Consider the following 24,211-nt stretch of genomic DNA (forward strand, 5'->3'; position numbering starts at 1 on the left):
GTTTTACGACACCTTCATACATAATGATTATATCGAAGGCTATATTAAGATAGAGCGGCATCCTTTACCCTTTCCTTATTTTCTGACGAGAGATGAGGAGACTGAACATCTCCTCAAACCAAAACGTGTACCTCTGACCCCGTTTCCAGTGGTTGTTGTTGATGCTGAGAAATGGCTGAGTGATGAAGGTTTCGACCTGTCAAAATCCTGCTTTGTTCCCTTCCTCGACAAAAGAAAACCCTTTTATTGGCCTTTTTTGTGGGGGGAGCAGGGCTGGCTGGAGTGGATTAAAACACCCATGGGCCAAACTCTGGTGCCGAAGAGGGTGCACTGGGCGGACCAGTGCAAAAACGACCCTAAACGCTACAAATACTACTTTGGGCCGATGAAGAGTTGCTTCAAAACTCCACCAAAACACACAATACACGAGTACGGTTTTCTTGAGGACCGTGTACCAGCAAATCGCCTTCGCGTATATTACAAGTCCTGGGAAAGCCAGGATGTGACGATCAGGCCTGGAAAGCCTTCATTCCGCAGAGACCCGATCCACGCGGCAAAGAGCTCCCTGGGGGGAACCAAAAAGACACTTGTGAAGCTGGTGCATTCTCCGGAGGTTGATGATGAACCGCAGACTTCTAAGAGGGTGCATTGGAAAGACGAAACAAGTCTGCAGCACCATTTGTTTATCAAGAAAAAGCGTGTTAAATACGAGGTCAACCCAATAGGGTGGTGCATCCGTGACTGGCGAGAGGTTAAGCAGATAAAGGCAGAGCAGCTTGTTCAACCTGGACCCTGTATGTGGAGAAGGATTATAATGTGGATGAAAACACGAGTCCTAAGATTGCCGACCCACCGTCCCACTGCCTCGACCCCGAAGAGTTGCCTGAAGGTGCTGGAAGACAAGTGAAATATGCCAAATATATGCCTCCTCGCTAGCTTTGTAAAAGGTTTGAGAAGTAGAAATGCAATGCCAACTTCTCACAAAGTGAAATAATGCAGGAATAGGGTCAGTTAAAGAAAAGGATGAAAAAGGGGTTTCAAAGGGGACTTTAAGCAACATTCCCCTGCTTTCAAAAGTGAAATTACACTTACTATATAAAAAACATAAAATAAAAGCACTGAGAGTCCTTTTTGTTTTATTAGCCATTTTCTATAGACACTTCTATAAACTGCATTGTTTCCTTTTACGAGAACATTTTGAGGAAAGGGCTGAAGTGAGTTCAGTCATCACGTTCATGTCTTGTTTTAATGGCACAATGCATGGAGTGATGATTATTTTATTCCACTATTCTGTTGTTTAAATGTCTAAATTTCTAAAAATAAAAAACATAACATAAAAACAACATACAACACCGCGATTCTTCTGTAAAATAGGATTTGGATCTTTATTATTCTTCTTGGCGACTCTCTCGCTCTCTCTTACACACACACACACACACACACACACACACACACACACACACACACACACACACACACACACACACACAGTCTTTGTAAATAACGTCAGTTTATTGCTGAAATCATGACATCCCTCGGCCAACACTGACAGCTGTGTCACATGATGCTGGTCAGGACAAGGCGTCGCACCCTCGGTATAAAGTCATGCAATGTCTACAAAGTTTTCAAAAGCACACATTGTTAAAAAGATGGTTTGGTGACAGATATTTGTTTTTGTGCAAACAAAACAACATCGTGTTTTGACCAATAACTTGGATTGGTTTCAGTTTAGGATCCAAATTCTCATAGAAATTCTGCCATTTTAGGACTTCTAATTTCAATAATTCAACCCGAAATACACTGCGTATTGTTAAAGTGCATGCAGAATATGATTGTAGCTTCATTAGCTGAATGTAAAAACAAAATCAAATCCGATTTTAGAGTGGACAGAGAGAAAATGTCTTGTTTCTCTCTTGAGGATTAAGTCTTGATTTCTGAAATAATAATAATAATAAAAAAAAAATAGAACTTTAACAAATATCTGTTAATGTGGTCAGAAAAAAATCACCTTAACTCAAAGGGAAAACAAGATTTTTCATACCTTACTGACATTTTGTCATTTAGCATGTCAAATAAATCTGTTAATTTAGGACTGTTGAGATATTTGTACTACAAGAGATGAAATACAAGATCAAAATCCAGAGCAAAAATATGAAGAAAGCCTGAAAAAAATGTTTGAAACGGTAAAAAGGATGTTAAAATGCAATTAATTCCAAAATAAATAGAAATCAAATCAACGACAACATTCGGGCAATCATCTGCCGCAAACTCTATAAAGTAATTCAAAACAATCCTAGGTGGCCGATGAATGAGAAGAGTGACGTCATAGAGGAGTCTCTTCACAGTTTTCCCTGTGGATCGTGACGCAGAAACCAGCACAATGAATCGGTGCCAGTTGTAAACGGCCGTTTGTAAAAGCGTTCAACAGTGCAACAGTGAGCCCTGCTGGCAGGAAGTGCTTGAAAGTGCTGGACGTGCCGGGCCGCCCGCCGCTCGCAGCCTGAGAATCAGCTCTCCGTCTCTGATGATGGAGTGAAGGTGATCGGCTGGAGTTCTGCGCCTCAGACGTCATCAGGCAGCGGCGCTCGTCTCTACGGCCGGTGAAACCTGAACACACACATACATCACGTCACATTTCCGGAAACTCAAGACCCCTAAAAGGCACTAAAGATGTTGTTAAAAAGCCCATCTCACTACAGTGGCTCTACAATAATTTTATGATGCAACAGTAATAGTTTTTGTGTGCAAAAAAATCCATAACGACTTAAATTAAAACTCGTCGCTTCACAAAATTATTGTAGAACCACTGTAGTGAGATGGGCTTTGTAATGAGTCTTGAGAGAGGAAATTGTTGCCAATGGAGGAAAATCCAGAAATTCTTTCTGAGCCATAAGAATTTTTATTGCGTTATTAAAAAATAATAATACCTGAGGAAAAAAAACAAAAACATTTCCAATCTGAGCTCTGTAACTAGCCTCGGGATAACTGCCATCTTCAGTAGCCTACAGTACTGTAGGTTGCCGTTATCGCGAGGTAAGTGTGTGAGGTCAGATGACGACTGACAACGCGGGAAAAAACTATACAAAACAAGACGGATGATGGACATAAGACGGGAAGGCACTCCTGCCAAAAAAAAAAAAAAAACCTTCATGTAAATACCGTGATCAATGGGGCAGCGAATTACATTTTTCTGAAGAGGAGCAGGTGGTGGACAGTCATGCGTTTTGTAAGTTTTAAGTTTTGCAACTGCGAATTTGTAACCGAGCATCTCACATCCGCATCATGTGCGACAGCGGAAGATCTTTTAAAGTGACAGTAACCACTTATAATGACATAATTCATATATAATTCATAACTTATGCAGTGCAAACTGATAACAATTTATGTATATTTCCTACTTCTTAAGTTGTTATACAAGTAGGAAGGGCACAGGTACAAATTATAATAATTATTAGATAAAGTATTATCATTATGGGTCTATCACTAGACCTACTCCCCCTCCGTCCTGACTAGAGGCTGCCAGATAGGCTGCAGGATCCAGCAGGAATGTTTGTATCTGCAGCAAGCCTGCAGTCTCCCTCTCATTTACTGAAGCTTTCACGCCTCGATCGCCCCCCGGTGACCGGTCCCAGTATAGCCGCCCCTCTGTGGGGCAAAATTACACTTCAAAAATGTTTCTCCAAAGTTAGTTTATGTCACTGAAGGCAGTTATCATCACGATGATTTCATTTCAGGTGTTCGTTTTAAAAATAAGTTTAGTTTGAGTTAGTTATTTGATGCTATAAAAACGGGGGGTGTGATGTCATGATTGACAGCTGAGACTGACGGCTTCTCTGAGTGAAGTTGTCACTGAGGCGCTAACGGACTTTTTTCGAAATTTTTGGGTGCAGATTAGAGCTTTAGCTTTAATTTCTACATTTCCATAACTGTTTATTTCACACCAACATAATTAATTGTTCTGCATCTGCGAGAGTGTGGGCGGGCTTTTGATATCGCGACTGTACTTCCTGCTCTACTTCCTGCGCTCTACTGCGCAACTCCGGTCCCGAAATCGCTACTGCGCAGACTCGGTCCCAAGATGTCCGCGCCGTGCAAGGCCGCCTGAAAGCTTCAAATCTGCCAAGCGGAAACGGATGATGTCGAGTCGTCCATATTTTTTACGGTCTATGATCTGCAGCTGTAGTAACTAAAGCAGATCTGGCAACCCAGATGCCGAAACACTACTGACTTCATGATTGGTAGAACCAAAACACATTAGTTGAGGGCTGCAACGTTGTCAGTGATATAAGTATTTGAAATTAACATGATTTCGTAATATCTAGGGACATATCACGGTCATTTTATGATTAATTGATAGGGCTGTAACGATTCACTCGTTTTCTTGATGCATCGATTACAAATCCTGACGATGCATAAGCATCGATCTTGAAACATGAATTTTGAATCGTGAATCATTAATTTCGGCCGATACTCGGCTAAGTGCTAAGAATCGGATGAATCGCGATTAAAAAATGATTCAGTGCTTTAAAATAAACATTTGATTATATCTACGACATGTGTGAATTAGAGACTGTGTTGCGTCATTTGCGCGCCCACAGTCACAGCTGATCTCCTTCACAGACGGATGCGCTCTTTACCGCCTTCACTGGATTGCGCTCACGCTCCGTACTTAGCTCATTTATATAAAATACAATACTTACGTTTTAGAGAAATGGGTCATACCTGAGCATTTGAAATACAACCCCGCTTATTCAAGGATGCACATTTATTGGGAATAAAGAAAACAAAGAAGGCTTTTCTTTCTATTGCATGATGAAAAGTTAGTTTAGGATTAGCTGGAAAAGTATAGCGGGCGGGAAGGTCCAAAAATAAGACTAATAACTTGTCTTGGGAAATCACTATACTATAGCCAGTAACTACTGACTTACCCACTGAGAGGCCGGCGATGGATCTGTATACTTTCCTCGCAGGACGACTGACTTTCCTCACACAGCGACTCACTTTCCTCACAGGACGGCTGACTTTCCTCACACAGCGAATCACTTTCCTCACACAGCGAATCACTTTCCTCACAGGACGACTGACTTTCCTCACACAGCGAATCACTTTCCTCACACAGCGAATCACTTTCCTCACAGGACGGCTGACTTTCCTCACACAGCGAATCACTTTCCTCACACAGCGAATCACTTTCCTCACAGGACGACTGACTTTCCTCACACAGCGAATCACTTTCCTACGAGTAATGTTTTGTGTGCAGCTATTATTTTTCTGATGAACTTAGGCTACATTGTAAAAAAATAAAAAAAATAGGATGAATGAAGTTTGAGAGGTAACAAGATTTTAGATTTAATTCTAATATTGTACATGAATCAAGACAGTGAGTCGCTTTGTGAGGAAAGTGAGTCGCTGTGTGAGGAAAGTAATTCGCTGTGTGAGGAAAGTGGTAACACTTTAAAGTAAGGTTCATTATTTAACAAACTAATAATGAACTGCACTTATGAAGCATTTATTTATCTTTGTTAATGTTAATTTCAATATTTCCTAATAATTTATTAAAATCTTGTTAACATTAGTTAATGCACTGTGAACGTGAACTAACGTGAACAACCCATGAACAGCTGTATTTTTATTAACAAAGACTAACAAATACAGTAACAAATGTACTGCTCATGGTTAGTTCATGTTTGTTAATACATTAACTAATGGTAACTAATGAAGCTTATTGTTTTTTTGTTTTTGTTTTTGGTAACACTAACACTTTTCGCTAATGCATTAGTTAACATGAACTAACCATGAACAACACCTCTGTTCAGCATTAGTTCTTCTTTTGTTAACATTAATTAATATAAATACAGCTGTTCATGGTTTGTTCATGTTAGTTCACAGTGCATTAACTAATGTTACCAAGATTTTAATAATGCATTAGTAAATGGTAAAATTAATATTAACCAAGATAAATAAATGCTTTGTAAGAGCAGTTAATCATTAATGCTAACTAGTGAACCTTATTGTAAAGTGTTTCTGGGTTTGTTGCCGACTCTCTGACCTCTGAAGACCGCTGTGAAAATCACACCCTGACTAAGACACATTAGGGGAAGCATTTTAATAATCCTATGAATGCATATAAGAAATTGTATAATCGAATCGAATCGTATCAAATTTTAATGTGAATCGTCTCAAATCGAATCGGTCTGAATTGGCAAAAATCGTTCTTGAATCGAAAACCTATGAATTGTGAATCGAATCAATTCGCTGCCCACCCAAAGATTCACAGCCCTATTTATTGAAATACATTTCTTACATACCGTTCCTTTAAGTTCCCTTTTATAGGCAAATAAATATATTGCAGATTCCCTGTTTATTCACATGAATTACCATGCATTCCCAAATATTACCGAAATTCACATATATCCCCGTTAATTCACATACATTCCCCCTTTAATTCTCATATATTCCCGTTATTGCCCATGGAAAGTTTCCAGACTTGACAATTCCTGCTAATTTGCAACCCTATTACCAATCAAATGAAATCACTAACAATAAAACTCATCTTTGTGTTTGCAGAGGTGCACATTTGAATTTGTACAATTACAACAGCATAAAAAATGTTGGGATTAATGTTTTAAAAATAACATTCATTATTGTTTGTATAAAATTAATGTCTTATGATAACGTTGCATTACATTATTACTGCAATAACATGCTAGGGCTATTTGATGAATTATGGTAGCACTATGAATGTGAGACATGTCAATACTGAACCACTGCTGTCTTTAACAGTTTGTGTATATTGTTTAGTTTCATTAGCATGATGTTTGACCTGGTTAGATGGCGGCTGGACTCGTGCACCTCCATCTCATTGCTCTTGAAATCATTCAGCTCTTTCCTGATGGCGGCCTGCAGCAACACACACAACACACTTCATTCAGCACAAGCCTACTTACAAATGAGGAATACAGCAAGCCAGTTTTCCAAAAAAGGCAGTTTCTTGAGTACAGGCGTTTTTCATTCAGAAAAGAGCAGCGCACTGCGTTTTTTTTTTTTTTATGTTTCTAGGCAACCCCAGAATCACCTGTACTGTCAGTCAAATCAATGTAACGGTCAACACAATGGAAGGCCCGCCACTCCATTAATTCGATTGGACAACAGAAAATAAACGCGATGACGTCGGGTGCTTTTTCACTCAGTTTCATGCGCTCGGAGTGCTCCTTCAAAAACGCCCATAACAACCGAAATCCATTCAAAAAAGGCGCGTCTCGCTGCAAAAACGCGTCCTGTGTGATCAGGGCCTAAGTCGGGTTTAAATCCCTGTCGTGGCGATTGCTGCGAGGTTCGGTTATGTAACGGCTCAGAGTTTCCTTCAGTATGTTTCTATAAGAGTGATCACAGTGGACTAGATGTAACGGCTGAGTTATCTGCTGCTGTAACCATGGTACTCACTATTATTAATCTGATTTACTTCTATATTATATATCCATAATCGTTATTCTGTTGGTAACATGTAACACTAGCTCCGAATGCTATATGTTTCTAGCATGACGTCGTCTTACTCAATTCTAGGCAGAATATTAGTCTGATACTGCTCCGTTGGCCTGTAATTATGGGGCGTTTCAACTGCACTCTGTTGCCAAGTCTCTGGTTGTTTTCCATGTCCGTGGCAACCTAAATTATGTGATATAGATCCAGGAATGCACATTTTAGCAGGCAACCTAGCCAAATTTTAACACCAAACACCATTTTTTCCCGGAGACGTTCCGAACAAGTTGCACAACCAATCGCCTTTGATGACATGGATGATTACGTTACTGTTTGTCATCTGTCCATTATCATCTAAAGCACGCCTTGACAATTTAATTGGTATGAACAGTTTCTGCTCGGGCATAATTACTCCTCTATGGAGTAATTATGCCCGAAGACCGAACTTCAGGTCCGAACCGAGTCCAGACCGAACTGCCCGAGCTCAAATGTAGAGGGCAGGGCTGAGTTTGGCTGGCATCCAGGCTACTATGTTACTATAGCAATCGGAGCTTCTAACAGCAGCTGGAGTGATGTTATGACTTTACCAATCGCAGATTGGCTCTTTAGATGGCGGGGCTTATTCACCATATTGCACATTGCAGTTTCTCCCATTCAAAGCACTGACCCAATACTCAGTATCCGCCATTATTTGCATTATTCAAACTGTATGTCGTGCTCGGATACGACAGTAAACACAATCAAACTCTCAAAGATGATGTTCCTGTTATTATGCTTGATTAGAAGATAATGGTCTGTGGTTTAGCATTAAATGACTATCTTGCTGGAGTTTATTGTATTGTTGTATAGTCTGTACAGTAGTGTTTTTGTCATAGATTATTTTGTTAATTTGTTGTTTTTCTATATGATGAAGTTGTCTGTATTTAGTAGATTGTGTTTAACTCACAAAAGAGTGATTATCAGTTCAACATAAACATTTTAAACAAAACTGCATTGGTATCGATGATTGGTATCAGAGCCGATACTCGGAATCTGATCGGTTCTGAAAAAAATGGTATCGGTGCTTCTATAAATACGAGTGCACTGTCTAATAATGAAGTCCACGCATCAGCAGACAAGAGCAGATACTGAAAGATCTCAGCTCATCAAAATGAAGATCAAGATCGATATGGTCCCGTTCTGACCCGCCAACATTAATATGACCATAGAGTCCTTCAAACTCGCCTTGTCGGCTGCAGTGAGTCGCGTCCAGGGTTTGTCGGTGCGTCTGTCGTAATCCTGAGCGTCCGCCACCTCCACGTAATCGTTGAAGCGGATGAGGATCTTGGCTCGCCGTAATTCCTCCACTGTGGGCCTCTGACTCAGCTGAAACACATTCACACACCTTCAGACACTGAGAGAGAGAGAGAGAGAGAGAGAGAGAGAGAGAGAGAGAGAGAGAGAGAGAGAGAGAGAGAGAGAGAGAGAGAGAGAGAGAGAGAGAGAGAGAGAGAGAGAGAGAGAGAGCGTCATGCTCCCAACATACCTTGCGTGAGAGTCGGCGTCTGATCTCTCTCTTTTCCTCCATCTGCTCCTGCTCATTACGAGCTGTGGGACAGAAACAGGTCAAAAGATAAACGATGAAACTGGAACACTGTGTTCTAATCAGACATGACGTGACCCCTTAACACACAATAAAAGGTGTTTTTTAAATGTTAATATGTTTTTTTCCTAACCAGCAATACGCTAGCCTGACCAGCCAGACCCGCATCAAGATGTTTGGTCTGAGAACTCACCATAGACAGGGCTCAATCTGAGGGGCGGGATAAACGGTTGTCTTTCAAACTCCCTCTGCACGCGATAGGATAGCGCTACAACCAACCAGAGCAACATGCGGAGCTAGTTTATATATTAAATTTTCCGAGCAAAACTCCGAGCAAATCTTCCCTTTTTAAGAATGACTTCAGTGCCATTCTTTGTTCTTTTCTCAGAGAAAAGCTTAACTCCCAAGTCTTCCAAAGCTGATTCGAAACCCTGCCTGCCAGTTTCTGTGTTTACTAGTAGCACACAAGCGCAACTCTGTTAAGAGTTATGTTATGCCATTATGTTAAGCCCCGCCTACCGACTATATACACGATGTGATTGGTCTGACCAGGGTTTGCTCAGAAGTGTATTGAGAGTTGCTTGACTAGAAGATAAATAAATGCTTTATAAGAGCAGTTCATCATTATTGCTAACTAATGAACCAGATTAGATTGCTGCCGCTAGGGTGCGTCTAGATTTCTAGGATAGCGTTACGCAACAATTATATTTAGGATTTCTTATTTTTTAGGATATATTTTGGATTTCTTTAATTGTGAGTCCAGTTCCCTAGCAGAGACTCCGCCCACACACTCTTCTGATTGGCTGTGATTTTGGATTGTTTTGTCACATCTAGTGTGGACAAACAAACTGCTCGTCGCTGAAATTTGATCGTCTGGTTAGGTCAGTGTAACTATCTCAAGTTTGACTCACGTTTGAGGATGTTCCTCTGCTCCAACTCTTCAGCTGTGGGTCTCTGGCTCAGTCTCCTGTTGAACACAAACACAGTTAAGTTATATACAAAAAGGTGTACATACAAGTTTTAATGGGAAAAGTTCAATATGAGGCCTATTTGAGTGATGGAGAGGGTAATATTTAATATTTCCAGACCATTCATTCACCACTAACACTCGTCCATTGTCTTATCAACATGTTTGCTTCCAATAGATCTGACACTTATTGAATGTAATGCAAGACTCCAGACTAATATTTGATAGCAGTGGCATAAGCACCACAGACGGAGATGCAAGCACACTTTTTTTTCCATATACCGTATTTTCCATATACCATATTTTCCAAAATTGCTCTGGAGTATAATTCGCATTAGTCAAAAATTGTGTGATGAAGAGGAAAAAAAAACATAAATAAGTCACATTATACTGGACTGTAACGCCAGCTTCACACCGTACGTGCAAGCACCAATCTGTGGACTTTTCTTGCTTTCAGCTCTGGCCATCTTGCTTTCAGTATTGGCTTTATTTATTTTCTTTATTACAGTTAAAGTAACCTCTGCTTTTCGCCAGTCCCTCACAAGTTTGTGGGGACTGGCGGAATAAATCCTATCTGCAGAATAGGATTTTCTTTATGGAGTGTTTTTTTTTGGGGGGGGGGGGGGGGGGGGGGGTCAGTCTTTCTCAGTTGTTGTCTGTAACTTGCACTTTTAGAGTATATTTAAAAAATGAGTACTTTTACTCTTACTCAATTACATTTCTTCTGAAATAAACTGTACTTTTACTTAGTTACATTCGGTCACGTTCCTCCGCTACTGTCAAATGGAAACATGTAGTGGTAAGTGTCACATTGATGCCTATATTTGAACACTATTAATGATAATTTGGTAGCTATAGGCTCTTTTCCCTTATTGTAATGCTATTTCACACACTGCCTGAGTGTTTTCCTCATACACGCTCTTGTGCAAGCAGTGACAAATCGTTTGAATCTTCAAAAAAACACACTTCAGCGAACAAACGTTCACGTCTGCACATTTACATATCTTTCTTTTTTTAACAAAACGAGACAAATTGAATAGCCTAATCTGTGATGTCTTGCATTTATACACAAATCTGAACAGAAACCTGTCTGAAGTGTAGAAACTACATACAAATAAAAACAGGATTATATTTTATTCTACTTAAATAATGCATATACTTAGTCTTCCAGAGTCGTGGTCAAAGCTGATTCGAAAGACCGCCGTTCACCAGCTTATGTGTTTACTAGAAGCACGCAAACGCAACTCGGCCGTTGTCATTATGGCCCCGCCCACCAACTCTATACATGATGTGATTGGCCCGGCAAGAGTTTGGCGAATACAGCTCAGATGTGACCATAAACCTTTTTAAAGGTGAAACCTTTTTAAAACTATTTTTCAATTAAATACATGTTCTATATTTTAGTTTTATGATATTAATTGAATAATTTTGAAGGTGTTTTTCTATGAGAGTCACTATGAGAGTAAAGAACACAGACATACAAATCCATATTAAACACAGCGGCTCGTGGTGACACATTGATGTCTTAAGACATGAAATGATCACTTTCTGCAAGAAACCGATCAGTATGTGTTTTTTTTTTTTACCTCAAATGAGACGAAACTCATTTAGTAGTCCCAATGCCATTACTTCTGTTGAAGAAGGTAAAAAAAGGTGTAATATTATATATATTTTCCTCATTAGTGCCTGCGCAGATGCCGTGGATTGGTCGAATGAGGCATCTATGTAAATATATACCTATGATCGCGACATCAATGTGTTACCACGAGCTGCTATGTTTAATATGGATTCGTATGTCTGTGTTTTTTACTCTCATAGAAAAACACCCCAATTGACATGCATTATACAAGCAATGGTTGGAGTTAAAAATCTTCATTTGTGTTCCACTGAACATAAACATACACACCTACATATTTGATGCCATGGGGGTAAGCAGATAAACATCACATTTTAAATTTTGGGTGAACTATCACTTTAAGGTTAAAATAGAGAACTTCTATGCAAAGAGGCAAATTAGAGTAATTTTGTAATGCCATTACACACTTGGTGCCTGTATTGCTCTTTAATAAATATACATGTAGGCCTAAGTGAATTTCAACAAGTGGAAAAGAAAGGTTTACAATCGTGCTAAAAAGGCAAACTTATCTTTCCTTATATGTACAGTAGACTATAATATGAAATGATACTGAATCAAGATATTTGTGTCAGTCAAACAATCCCCTGTGTGTGTGTCAGTGAGTGAGTGCAAGCGAGCGAATGTGTGTGTGTAGTGTATACCGTGTGAGTTTGGTGCCGATGAGCTGTCTGGACTGCAGTCGCTCCTCGTCCGTCTGCGCAGGTAAGATGTTCTTTTCCTGCAGTTCTCTCTGAGACGGCCTGTTACTCAGCTTCACTGCCAGCGAGTCCTTCCTCAAGATCTTTAGCGCCAGTGAGCCTACACACACACAGGATAACTATATCAGCATTCATACGCACACAATATCGTTCTGTTTGTTAAATGATCTGCAGTTTTTTCGTCTGCCGGTATTACAGTTAGACTTATCTTTTATTGTTAAACGTTATGGTGTGACCCGGTGAGCTATGCCTGCCTCATTGCAAAATGAGAACTAGGTCGAGCTGATCAATCTGACTAACTTGTAAAGAGAGACTCGTCGTCCTCCTCCTCTTCTTCGTCCTCGTCCTGCTCTTCATCCTTATACATGCTGGGCAGATCCTCGTAGTCAGATTCGCTGGGGATGTTCTCTTTGTCGTCGTCACAGTCGATCACCAGCGACGGGAGAGGACTGCCATACTGACCCGTGTGAACTGCAGAGCTGCCGGACCACAACGCACCGTCAGTCAAGTGACACACATCTGACACAGTGTAGGCGTTAGGGATGTCACAATACCAAAATTCCAGTAGTCAGTACCAATACCATAAAAATGTTATGGTTCTAAGTACCAAAATATTTTTGTGGAAAAATTGAATAAATATAAATAAAAGTATTTAAAATCTATTTGGGCATAACTGTATTGATGTTTTCAATGATACCTTATAATACTACGCTTATTTACCTTTTTTGACAGAAAGACTTTTGTCTCCAAATAGTGATTTCACTAACAGACATTAATGACCATTTTGGACCATAATGCATTTTGGTATGTGTGAGACTAGTGGATTAAATACATATAAATATTGCAGAACGTCATTCCATCTAACAATGATACAGGTGATTAACTGAACCCATGTTTTTGTTGAGTTAAGGATAAAACAAGTCTTGTTTACTTTATTGGAAAACATTTTTAAAAATTGTCCAGCTTTTTTCGATCTGGTTCTGCATTTTGAGTTATCATCAGCCAAAAATGAGCCCATGTCTATATGAAAACCCAAATGTATTATATATTAATGTATATATTAATTGTGATTAAAATGTAGTTTTCCAATTATGGATATCAGTAAATTTATATATGCCAACAATGGACATTTTCATAGGGAAAAAGATCTGATTCAGCATAAAATGTTTAATTACATTCTTAAAATGAGTTCATACTCAACACTAATAGGTAAAGTCCTAAAATTAGAATTTGTTCATATATTTTTTCAGATGCATTTTATTTTATTCAAATTTTAAATTCTTATATGTCCTTTACCCAAAATCAAAGCCATGTCTAACCAAATAGGGATCCAAATTTGAAGCTATGCTCACGGCACTCTCATTATGTTCTCATTATAATTTTATGTATCTATATGACAGACTTGAGCTAGACATGTTGCTCTTAACCGTATATTCCTTTAAATGATTCCAATCATATTTCAAGCTATTCAAAACCAGTGCGCATTTGACTTGTCTCATCTGAAGGAAATAATACATTATTTATCGGCTTTAATTGAAAATCCACTATACAAACATAAATGGCTATAATTCAGGAATTAGGGATGCATGATATATCGAACGCCATATTGCTATTGGGTGATATACTGTATGCTCATTTGTTGATGTTATCTTTATCGGCCAGATGCAAAAATTTGGCTAATATATTAAGAGGCTAAATGTAATAAATTGACATAAAAGTTGATGAATACATTGTTATGAGGTTAGGAAAGAATTGCCCTTAAAAAGGGTTAAATGCCGGCCCTTATATCAGACATCTCCAGCTGTAACAGGGTATATACGCCAATATATGAAGTTATTCTCAATACATTTGTAAGACTTTTTGAAGAACTTCTCAAAATATTTTAAGACCTCGTCGCACTTCAAGTTCTAATCAGCAACAACCCTTTAACTTAATAAACAGTTGTAGTAGAATGTAGAATTAAAATCTTTATTGTAGGCCAATTTTGTATCGTTTATATTGCATATCTGTTCCGCAGAGTATGGAGGGCGACACATCACCTAACTGCACATTTCGCAAAGTATGTGACGTCACCCGTAGACGGTGCGTGCCAGGGATGGAAATTAACTTTTTTGTCCACCGGTCACTGTGGCTGGTGGATTTCAAAATCTACTAGCCACTCAATGTTTTTACCAGCCACTTTCTTGTTTTTAACCGACAATGCGTAACTGCATGTGAGAATACTACAAGCTGTACAATAAAGCAGTTTATTTAATCTCAACTGAAATACTGACATTTTCTCTTTCGCTCTCATATAAAAACCATGAACTGATATACATTTCATTAAATGAGTTGGGCTCTGTGTGCTTTTTTTTTTTTTTTTACCTGGATGTGGCATTTGGTTGATTCATGGTCTTTTATGGCTTCCAGTTTTAGGTTTTTAGTCCCAACAATGAAACTATTAGTTTTGGCCTCTTCTGAAGCGTGTTGACAACATACAGAGCAGAAAATTGTCAGTAGGGATGCACCAAAATAAAAATTCTTGGCCGAAACCGAAAAAGAGGAAACCAAGGCCAAAAACCGAAACACCGAAAGAAATTATGACAATTCTAAGTACCATTGCATTTTTGGCTAATGCTATGACTGAGTAACTTTACTAAAAATCAAGGCATTGCCATTGCATAAATTAATATTAACGTTTCAAATAATAAATCAATTACAAATTATGCAAATATTTATTTTGCACATTGCAACAATGCACTGTATAAAAAAAAAAAATTCAATCTAAAATGTTTAACTTGACCGCACCTGTGTACATTAATATACAGGCCTACTAAAGTACTTGTGGTAAGCAGCGGAGCGAGGGACTGTCCCTGCGTCCCAATTTGCATACTATCCATACTAAATAGTATTCGAAAATAGATTAGTATGTCCCAAATCATAGTATGTTGAAAAGAGTATTCCAAAGATACCCGGATGGTTTACTATTTCCGGTCCGAATTCGAAGTATGAATCGATGGGCACTCCAACGGCTGATATTGCCCACAGCCCACTGCGAGGTGGACGGGGATTCGATTAGAACTACAAATGCGGATAAAAAGCATTAAAAACTACAAACATGGCGGATGTGCGAATCCGGCGGTTAAGTAGAGAAGTTTAGATAAAGGGGTTTGAGTGACCAACTATCAATATTTAACCTGACAAAAATATATTTATTCAGTGTTGTCCACATTATATTTCACCTGCAGCAGCATTGTGAACTTTTGTAATGACACGTTTGGCCATTAACTTTTAAATTCATCATTATATTTAAACTGCAACCACGAGGAAAGTCTCTGCATTAAAGACCCACAAATGGCAGATCAACGTGCGGCTACATTTCTCTCCGATACGGTAAAAAATGAATCTGAATGTGTAGGATATGAACTGTGACGAATCTGACGATGATTGACAGGGCAGTTAAACGGTTACAGGATGCTCATAACTAAGCATCAGAGTCCGTTAAAGATGACGAAGTAGTATGTCCCGAAGCTTGCATACTTCTCTGCTACACACTCAAAAGTATATACTTTTTATTCACAAAAAGAGTACATACTTTTAAGATGTAGTATAAGTAGGCAAATTGGGACGCAACATGAGAGAGCGGGCTGGTCATGAGGGCTAATGAGTGCAAGCTGTGCGTCACACCGGTCTCGTCTCACAGCCGAGTGACGGGAGCATAAAAGGAGGAGCGAAGGCAGTGGAAGACGAGAGAGGACCAAACCTGGATGTTATGTTATGTTTCATTATGTGTGTGCGGGCAGTCGTCCGTGAGGGGCTGCCCGCGGATTACTTTCATTTTGTTTATTTATTTTGGATTAAAGTTTGTTGAATGTTCGCAGGTTCCCGTCTCATTCCTTCCCATCTAAGAACCCAGTTACAGTAATCAAATGTAAAATAACTGCATATTTAACTGTTTAAATGAAAGATTAATCCTTATTAAAATTAAAAAAGCAATTCAATCAAGAGCAGTGATGGATGTCCTTATCTTTTGTTTGAAGTTAAACAGACAGCAGTAAAGGTTACTGCCTCTTTAAAACCGAATGCAGGGATATGCGTCGTCTTTCTCGAATGTATAAAGTTCACTTAAGGCATATACAGACTATGTCTGCTTGCTATGTCCGCACGCAAGAGTTTTCATTCGCGTCTTCACACGGGTGATGACGGAGAAAACTCATATTCGCACATACGGCAGCACTCGCATGCATTGATAGTTTACAAAAGACTGAGTAGGTGAAGCCCGCCACAGCTAAAAATCATCCGTTCACACCATTTGGCTGTTGGCGAGTGCAAATTTCGCTCCGAGCCAATCTCAGACTGAGCACCCCGTTGTTTTTAATACTTATGGGGATGAAAATAAATATATTCATGAATACTTTTTGGAGTCAAACTCTTTTGTCAAAGCTTGAACAAAATGTAATACCTCATAAATTCTTGATTAAGACTTTTTAATATCTTTTAATGGTCTTAATTTTCCCACAATGGATTTATCAACTTTTAATACTTTTTAAGACCCCGCGGACACCCTGTGTAATGCTTCTCCAGCTGTGGGTCAGACTTCAGTAGCGCTGGTTAAGTGGGACGTGAGTCTGTGTTGAGCTGTAAGCTGGGCCACTGACCTCATTCACAGACACTGTGCGCTCCAAGAGGGCACACAAAGGAGGGGCTTTTAAATTTGAATCATCTATTCAGAGCATCATTCCATTCCAATTAGGGCTGCACAATGAATCGAAATAGAACCAAAATTGCGATTTGGATTGGTGCGATTTTTAAATGAACATTATTATTATTATTGAGATAATGTAAATGCTGCTCTGTCTCTGAAAGCACTGGGAGTTTGAGTCGCTTATAACGTTTGAAAAAGTGACACGTGTCAAACATCTTCACAAACTAGTTATGCGATGCGTGCTTAAACCTGTTGTCCAAAGAAGGCAACGTTTAATAATGTTTCATTTTTTTATTGTCTTGATGGTTTGATTACCAGCAGTAATATTTGTTTTGCCTCATGTCTGTTCTAGAGACATGTTACAGCTTTTTGATGAAGCTGTAACATGAAGATGAATGTAAAGTTTGTCTGCGTGTCAAAATCATGATTAAATATCGCAAAATTGAAAAATCGTGATAGTCCATGCACAGCCACAGGTTGGTTGGCGTATTCAATTGTTTTCAATGGGATCGGCACGTATTTAGAACGCCACGAGCGCAATGAGGCACTGAGCGATTATTTCACATTATCTGAAGTGACTACATTATAATCCATTATTTTTGGGGTTTAAGATATTGGCCAAATTGTCTTATCGGACTGATAACATAAAAAAAATGAACATTTATGGACTGAAACTGATATGGTGGCCCATATATCGTGCATCTCTATGATAGAGTAAATCATTCTGACTAAAATGACGCTGAAGTATTTGACATCCAGCAGTGGAAGCATTTTCAACATCATGCGATGAACTCCAGTGGAGCTGTGAACCAGCACACACACACACACACACACACACCTCTCCAGTCTCTGCATGGCTAGCGCCAGCGTCTTCTGCAGCTCCTCGATGATGCGGCTGGACGGGTGAACGGTGCCGTACTGCAGCTGCAGCGGGTGACCGTACTGGCTGAACGAGGAGGAGGGCGGCACGTAGATCATTACCTTCTTAGGAGGTAGAGGAGGAGACGGCTTTCCCTGCAGACACGAGTCTGGACACAACAGAGACAGTGTCATTTTATACCATTATAAGGGGACAGCAATATTCACCAACATCAATGCAAACATTGTCATATAAAACAAATCACCACATTTACGTTTGCATCACACGTCAGAACAGGGCTGGACTGGGGCTAAAAATCGGCCCTGGCAAGCATGGCTGAGCCTGGTCAGTACCTGGATGGGAGACCAACTGGGAAAACCAGGTTGCTGCTGGTAGAGGTGTAGTGAGGCCAGCAGGGGGTGCTCACCCTGTGGTCTGTGTGGGTCCTAACACCCCAGTGTAGTGATGGGGACACCATAATGTAACAAGCACTGTCCTTCAGATGAGACGTTTAACCGAGGTCCTGACTCTCTTAAAAAATCCTAAATGTTTTTAGTTATAATTGAATTAATTTAAGGACAGACACAATTTGTTCAGTACACCAGTTTTTTGTAAAAACTGCTGTACCAAACCTGTCCCGAACCGTGCCTTAAAAACCGAGGTTTGTACCGAACCATCAGGTTTTTGTACTGTTAAACCCCTAATGCTCATAATTTGAATCAAAGTCTCAATTAAATCTGTTCACCATTTAAAGGCCGCTTCATTTATATGAAGTAAATTTACTATGTCTTTATGGGCATTTTGAAAATTAAAGTTTCAGTTGTGTGAACTTTTTAAATTAAGGGACTGAAATTTCTTAGGTTTATTACAAATAAAAATAAATCTTTTTAAATTTCCAACCTAATATTAGGTTGGGTATAGGAATGCTATAGCCTGACAAGCCAGGCCCACATCAAGTTGTGGGGTCTGGGAACTGGCCATTGACAGGGCTCAATCCGAGGGGCGGGATAAACGGTTGTCTTTCAAACTCCCTCTGCACACAATTGGATAGCGCTACAACCAACCAGAGCAAAGTGAAGCGGAGCTAGTTGATAGATTAAAAGCTAACTCCAAGTCTTCCTGAGTTGTTTACAAGTAGCACATGGAACCGCGGCAACTCTGCCGTCATTATGCTAAGCCCCGCCCACCGACTCTATACACAATGGCCCTCATTTATCAATCTTGCGTAGAAACTGGTGTATATGTTGGCGTAAGATTATGCTTACACTCCTCTCACCGCCTGATTTATGAAGCTGTGCGCACCTCTGCAATCCAGGTGTACGCAATACCTGCCCTTGATAAATGCCGCGGCTGAAAACGATCGTTATTAGAATAACACACCCCTATATATTCAAGTCTCCGCCTCCCCCACGCCCTCATTTATGCCATGGACACACGGAAGACAGCAAAGAAGCAAAACTTCTCCACCGTGGAGATCGTGCGCGCCTCAATCATCTCACTAGTCAGGGCACTGATTAGGACATAAGTCAATGGGCTGACTCCCTGATCAGTGCCCTGACTAGTGGACTAGTGAGATGATTGAGACGCGCCCATTGAGACCATCACAGGGAAGTGGAAAAAAACGAAATTGTTTTATTTGGGAGTTTAAAGAGTGGGATTAAAGGCACCCCAAAAAAAACTAAACAAATATGGACCCAAATTACGAGTAGCCTACTGTTAATAGTGTGTTGGTTGATAAGCACACAGCAGTTTAGCTGTTTGGATGAGAAATTACCTATCACAGTGCATTATTTTACAGCACATGTTTTGAAACAATTAGCATTTAATTTCGTATCACGGCACATGTAGGCTATTGGGGTGTACTATAGTGATGATGATGTGGATGTGATGTGGAGTAGCCTACCATTCATTAACATTAATAATTGCATGACAATTTGTTTGCGTCTTTTTATTATATTATTATGATTTTTATTATTAATGACGCTTTTTGTTATTTAGAAGAAGAATGTCGTTATTATTTATTTTATTAATAATTAAAAGAAGAAGAATGTAATTTGTATTATTTTGTCAGTCTGAATTATTCAGTCCCAGTCCGTGCGCAGCTGCTGCACAGGCTCGCAACTGGAGGAACACATGCCTCTGCTTTGGTAGCCTATAGTCACACAAATGACTAGATTTAGATAAATATAGTCTAGATTTCTAGGCTAGGAATGCTAATAATGCTTTTTTTTTAAAAAGCCACCCATTATACATACATAATATATAAATGCTTTTGAGGGAAATCCCCCCCCCCCTCCCCCAGATAAGACAAGTGTAGGTCACATTTTATTATTACATTAAATGTAAAATAATGATTACAAAAATTATAAACACTATAAAACATAGCTATAGGCTATTTAATTCCCCTCACTCCACAAAAAAAAAAAAAAAAAAAAATTCACAACAAAAATGAAATAGGAAGGTTTGTTTGTCACATGTGCTGTGATTGGTCAGTCTAGAGAAAGTCCTTGTCTCCCATGTGCTGTGATTGGTCAGTCTAGCTAGAGAAGGTCAGTGTCTAATCTGTGCTGTGATTGGTTAGTCTGGACAGGTCTGTGCCTCACCTGTGCTGTGATTGGTCAGTTTAGAGACCGTCTGTGTGTCACCTGTGCTGTGATTGGTCAGTCAGGAGAAGGTCAATGTCTCACCTGTGCTGTGATTGGTCATTCTGGAGAAGGGTTTCGGTGGCAGGGCGGGAGGCTGTTTGTGGATGAGCTGAGGTTTGGCGGGGGGTTCCTGAAGGTCACCATGGAAGGTGAGTTTTTTTTTGGGAGGAAGCGTTAGAGACTTGAGTGTGTTGTCCTGAGCACATACTCCTCCATCCAGAGACACACGGAAATCCATGCCGGCTGAGAGCACAGAGTTCAAAAGCAGAGTTTCAGAGCTTTATATGAGGAAGGAGAGCGTCAATCCCATGAGACACTAACGTCCTACTAACTTTAAGAAGGAACAGGACGAGCACTGAGCTGGATGCAGCAGAACAAAGCACATTATTCAGCTCATAAAGTGCTTTATTATCTGAGCTAAGCTCATTAAAAACAGCCGTTAGCTAAAGCAGCCCTTTACGCAGTGAGGCTAAAACACAACATCTAAATCCAAATCATCACACATGACTCTTACTGCAGGACTGAGTGAGTTCGCATTATCAGGTTTACTGGTATTTTTACAATATTGACATTCGATTATCGTTTTTTTAATATCAAACCAATAAATCCTACACAATAAATGTTGAGTAAGAGTGTTGATGAGACACACACACACACTCACTGACACACACACACTCACCCATCCTCTGTCTGTCTGTGAGCTCTGATGTCCGGTCACAGTCTGACCCCGATGGCTGCCCGTTCTCCAGCCGGACGTCCTGCATCAGTCCCGGGACCCTGGAGTCTGACGGAGCACAAACAGCTTCCTGAGGTGCACTTATAATGTCTATTATTGTTACATGAACTGTCATCATTTAAAAATAAATGTCCATTTTCTACCCTAATTTTGGGTAAAAGGAGACTGGGGTGTCTCCTTTAGGACCTCAATGTAAAAACCCTCTGCAGTGATTGGCTAACATTTTTGCATATGAAATAATTATTACATGAGGAACTCTTTCCTCAAAAGGTCTGATGTTGGTCTCTGTCCAGCTGATGTAGAAGAGTGATTGTAACCTTTCTCAAATATCTCCTTTAGCACTCCTCGCTTGATCAGCTCCTCTCGGCTCTGACGCACAGACATCTTCCTCTCCAGCACTGGGACACAGATGAAGAACACTGATATTATTAAAAATATACATATACATACATACATACATACATACATACATACATAATAACCAGAATGATGAATATTTATTTTCATCTGTCACCATTTCTCTGTCCGTGGGGAGAAGGACCAAGCCCAGTCTACAAGTTCATCTCTAATGCAATATCAAATTTAGCACTTTAATGAACAGTGTTAAAAGTGTCAAAAGTAATTAAACACTATACCATTTTAACTATTTTGGATTTGTTCAAAGTATTGTAGGTGTATTTTACTGTTTTGCAAGATCAGTATCGTGTATCAAGCTCAACTGTGAGATGAGTGAATTACCGGTATTACATGCCTGACATCTGTTGTTTTGGAAGAGAACGGCGTTTATGAGAAAATCTGCCTGAACTGCATTTGCTGCACATCACTTTCTGCTTGTTTGCAAGTCGAGTTTTCCTTTGCAACACAGATCATGTTTGTTTGCAAAATGCTGGAATTGTTTGTTTAAAGGCCCACTGAAGTGCCTTGAAACGCGCCGCATTATTCAATGTGTTGACGTTATTTCCCCTGAAACGGCTCCAGCTGTTAGAAGCTCCTCCCCTTTTTTTGAAACAGCCAACCGCATTTCGTTAATATACAGTTTTTTACTAGAGCGCAAGAGCGGACCTTTCTCTGTTTGGTGAAGCCAGTTTCCTCTAACACTGTTTACCATCATAACCTCCTCCATAATCGCTTTGAAATGCAGCATTCTGTGCAGAATTCAAATGGGTCGATATGTTTGTTGTCTGCGCGGACTTGTGCATATGATCCGCGCTGCGCAATCATGTCTGTAGTCTAAATTTAGACCAGAGACATTGGTGTGTGTGCTCTGTTGCGGTGTGTGAAACTAACGTGAAAACAGACTTTATTCGCCTCAAATGAAAGCATATTTACACTGAATCGTTTCCTTTCACATATATAGTGTGCTATGTGCTGTTCACCATGTAGAAATTAGTAAATGTGTGTTAACAACTGACCGATTTCAGCCGCCGCTTCAGCAGTGTAGGGGACGGGCTTTAGATTCTAGAGAGCATTTTGATTGGACAGAAGATTTGACAAGAAAGTAAAGTCTGCGATGATGTCACCAAAATCTGAGATTCTTTTTTACGGAAGTGGGAGACTGTACATTTTGAATGCTTATATCTCCTAAATGCAAATTTTGTCATAGTTTTGGAACATATAGCTTATTCATAACTTTAAGGCTAACACAGTCATACTAAAAGCTAAAAAACTTCAATTTTGATTTCAGTGGACCTTTAATTATTGCACAAAATTCACTCCATATGAGACCACCAATCAAATGAAAGTAGGCGGGCTTTATGTCCACAGAAGCTGCTGCTTCGTGAGTAGCACGACACTTCAGATTCAGTAAACGTTGCAAGTAGCTAAACTAAACATTTCATATTTGACAGCTGTTTTACATTAGAAAAAAATAAAAATAAAAATCAGACAAACTAATACAATTTTTGCCGATATCATCAGATTAGGCATAAGATAATAAATGTGTTTGTACATATTATGATTTAATTTATCTTCATTTATCTTCATCATTTATAAAACATCTTCCCTCACATCTCCCCCTCCCCCCCATTGACAGAAATGAGAGAGTGTTATTTTATAGCATTCTATGTCAATCAGCACTGCATTATTATACACTTTATTATTATGAAAATACCCTTGACGGCTTAAAGAACTCAAATACACCATATTTTGCTGCAGTCGTGTTAATTGTCGTCATGTTTAATCAAAGCGTCTCTATCTTCTGTTTACAGCGTTAGCTTCACATCATGGATTTCCTGAAAACTAACGTCAATTACTTCTCTGAGGCGAATTTGGCGTTTTCCGCTCGAGGGCGCCCTCTGGCTTTCAGTATGAATTAAAAACTTTTGGGTCATCAATAATAAGAAAATAATGCTTAATACATTTTAAAACTTAATAAACTTTAAAAAAATATACATTTGTTGGACAATCCATGTTTTTCTTCAATGTACAGGAGTTTTTTTCCCCCACAGTTGAACGCTCAAGAGGTTCATATTTCATATTAAAGACAGACTTTAAGAATAGCTCCTTAGGCTTAGACCTTTCTAATGTTTTTTATTCATAGGCTGTCTGCATATTAGGTAACCCAGCAGTTTTTTTTTTGTGTAAAATAAGTTTTCTGTAAAATATTACAAAAATAATAATAATAATTAGTATTAGTATTATATTGTTATATTTATTCTGACGTACTCTGACGTACTTTTTATTTGTAATTATGAAAATGTTATTGTAATGGTAATATTTCTTATTTTTAAAAATATTTTTAGCAGTAATAATAATAATTATTATTATTAGTCACATTAATATATAAACCCAAAATGTTATATACACACACTTTTCATTTGTAAAAAATTATAATAACAATAATCGCATTTAAATACTGGTAATTTGCGGGGGAATTTACTTTACAAATTACAGACATGGCCGATTCGCACAGGATTAAGATCACAG

The 24,211-nt window shown here is 39.2% G+C and overlaps 1 protein-coding gene across 4 annotated transcripts in view; it reads right to left on the reverse strand.

Moving 5' to 3' along the window:
- Positions 1–1,470: 1,470 nt before the first annotated feature.
- LOC137088921 (phosphatase and actin regulator 1) overlaps positions 1,471–24,211 on the reverse strand; it is a 58,957-nt gene continuing 36,216 nt past the window's right edge. For 3 of the 4 annotated variants that reach the window (XM_067452303.1, XM_067452302.1, XM_067452301.1), the window contains exons 3-13: positions 21,604–21,684; positions 21,230–21,334; positions 20,593–20,793; positions 17,885–18,074; positions 12,663–12,841; positions 12,306–12,462; positions 9,973–10,028; positions 9,005–9,066; positions 8,704–8,844; positions 6,824–6,900; positions 1,471–2,607 (exon numbers count right to left, since the gene is read on the reverse strand). In XM_067452303.1, the coding sequence (XP_067308404.1) occupies positions 2,592–2,607; positions 6,824–6,900; positions 8,704–8,844; positions 9,005–9,066; positions 9,973–10,028; positions 12,306–12,462; positions 12,663–12,841; positions 17,885–18,074; positions 20,593–20,793; positions 21,230–21,334; positions 21,604–21,684 (1,265 nt within the window). In that variant the 3' untranslated portion in view covers positions 1,471–2,591. The remainder of the gene's footprint in view (positions 2,608–6,823; positions 6,901–8,703; positions 8,845–9,004; positions 9,067–9,972; positions 10,029–12,305; positions 12,463–12,662; positions 12,842–17,884; positions 18,075–20,592; positions 20,794–21,229; positions 21,335–21,603; positions 21,685–24,211) is intronic. The other variant, XM_067452300.1, reaches the window with a different exon arrangement.

Source organism: Pseudorasbora parva, chromosome 9 (assembly GCF_024679245.1).
Source record: "Pseudorasbora parva isolate DD20220531a chromosome 9, ASM2467924v1, whole genome shotgun sequence".
Taxonomy (NCBI): Eukaryota; Metazoa; Chordata; class Actinopteri; order Cypriniformes; family Gobionidae; genus Pseudorasbora; species Pseudorasbora parva.